The sequence below is a fragment of the Entamoeba dispar genome, genomic scaffold (assembly GCF_000209125.1).
Source record: "Entamoeba dispar SAW760 scf_1105229460419 genomic scaffold, whole genome shotgun sequence".
Lineage (NCBI taxonomy): Eukaryota > Evosea > Mastigamoebida > Endamoebidae > Entamoeba > Entamoeba dispar.
This window is the reverse complement of record NW_001854183.1, coordinates 2685-4829: the sequence shown is the minus strand read 5'-3', so window position 1 is coordinate 4829 and position 2145 is coordinate 2685. Positions and strand designations below refer to the sequence as shown.

Here is a 2145-nt window from a genome sequence, read left to right as displayed (position 1 = left end):
TAAACTTAAAATATAAGTTCTAACAAAAACAAATTTAATCACTTAGTATAACTCAGAAAAAAATATCATAAAAGAAGAATTGAGTATAAAACTATCATGATTTATTAACAAAGAAATAGAATAAACGAAAAAAAATTAAGAAAAGAAAAATAAGAATGTTTAGAAGAGGTCTAAGAGAAAATAACATTACTTCATTAAGACAATAACTAAGAGGGGGTTATATAAAAAATGTAGATAAAACGAATAAAGATACTTTAAGATAGTAAATATTTTCTATGATTAATTAGATTAAATAATGAATTTATTAATTAACATTCTATTTATTAATAGTATTTAATCTATTTTATTATAATATCTCTCTTCTTATTTTTTTATAATTCAATAAAAGACACAAGTTTCATTCATAATCTAAAACTATAACAATATTATATTATTAATATTTTCTTGTATTACTTTTAGTTTATCTTATTTTTATATCTTTCAATTTTTAATTTGTTTGAGAACTTTTTCATGAAAAGAAAACTAAAACAACATTACGAATAATACATGAGCAGAAAAACAAAGAAAGAGGTCTCTAGAAGGGGATGAAAATGAAGCAATTTAAAACTGTTGTTTATGTCTTTACTAAACAAACTGAGTGAAGGCAAATATAGTACTTAATTTTGAATCTTTAATAACCTAAAACTCCATTCCACAAATAGTTTGTAGGATGTTTCAAAATAGGAAAAAAATTAAAATGGAAGAATTTAAGAATATAATAACTTTTCTCTCACTTTTAGAAGATACTTCCAAAAGAAACGAATAAACTATTTCTCATAACACGAAATAAAATCTTAAAAAAATATTATTGATTAGAATGAGTTGCATCATTAGTAGAGCATTGTCTAGATCAAAAAAAGCATTGTCCACAGCACTTCTTGTATCATTGATTGTTAATGAAGGTGGAAGGATGACTTTTTCTAAATCAAAGCAAAGTAATTATGCACTGAAAGTTCTTGTTGGGAAAAAACTTGTTATGAAAGAAACAAAATATGACTCAGTATCATTTTCAAAATTTTCACAGCTCCTTTGTCTAAATCTTCATGGACTTGTAAATGACGCTAAACTGAGGAAAGAAAGGGTTGTTACTGTAACAAAGTCAATGTTAAAAAATGAAATATGTGATGAGTCGTATCTTCCTTGTGACAGGCTTCCATCTAAATCTTCTCAAATAAATGAGTGTAGAAACAGGGAGGCTTCTTTCTCCAATGCACTTGCTTGGATTTTATTAAGTAAAGGATATTCGTTACAATTAGGAATAAACGCTTTAAAAGAGTCATTAAAAGTAATCCATTTCTATGTATGGGATTCCGCAATTACTCCAAGTGGTAGAAAAATTGTAATCAAAGAAGAAGAATTTTTTCTCAAACAATTAATCAACCATGTCCAAAAGAAACAAGGATGTACTAACTATTCTTCAGTATCTATAGATAGACTGGAGGTATGTGCTTTTAGTACTAGATCATCTTATTGTGTTTTCACCCCTGTAGAAAAAAGTAAATTCTCTGTCTCTTATCCTTTTAACTGCTACTCACATCCATTTGTTTGCTGAAATTAATTTATAATAAAAGCAAACTTATTTATTTATAACTCAATTTCAGTAAGTTTTTAAGTTAGAATGTAACTACATTAAAATTATTTTTTATATCGTATAATGTTTTCACTATCGCAAATTCACAGAAAAATAAAACAAAAGAGTGTATATTATTTTTCCAAAATAAATATGTGTTCTATTAATTCTTAACGATTATCAAATATTATGCGTAAGAATAATGGCTATAAAAAATTATCGCCTTTTCTTTTATGTTTATTACAAAAACTATTATTTTAATTTATTTGTTAATTATAAGCTTTAAGCGAAAAATAAAAAGAATAAAAAAATCAAAATTCAAAACTAAGGAAATAAACAATTTTATGGTACTGTCATTGATTACTATTCACTAAACTAAATGCTAATAATTTATTTTTATATACAGCTTGATTTTTCTTCTATCTGTTGTGTTAATTCTTTTATTTATCTGTACTATACAAAACTTTTTTAGAAATTACTTTTAAATTATTAATTCAAATCAAGTATTTTTTCATTATTGTTTAGTGATTGGTTTC

At 24.4% G+C, this 2145-nt stretch overlaps 1 protein-coding gene across 1 annotated transcript, besides 3 other annotated features; it reads left to right on the top strand.

Moving 5' to 3' along the window:
- Positions 1 to 263: 263 nt before the first annotated feature.
- Positions 264 to 355: a sequence feature (AT_rich).
- A 66-nt stretch (positions 356 to 421) lies between these two features.
- Positions 422 to 494: a sequence feature (AT_rich).
- Positions 495 to 856: 362 nt separating this feature from the next.
- Positions 857 to 1591, top strand: EDI_076790 (uncharacterized protein; the record flags this gene model as incomplete). Its single annotated transcript, XM_001737148.1, has 1 exon — positions 857 to 1591. One exon carries the CDS (start codon positions 857 to 859, stop codon positions 1589 to 1591), a length of 735 nt encoding a protein of 244 aa, XP_001737200.1.
- Positions 1592 to 1859: 268 nt separating this feature from the next.
- Positions 1860 to 1888: a sequence feature (AT_rich).
- Positions 1889 to 2145: the final 257 nt, after the last annotated feature.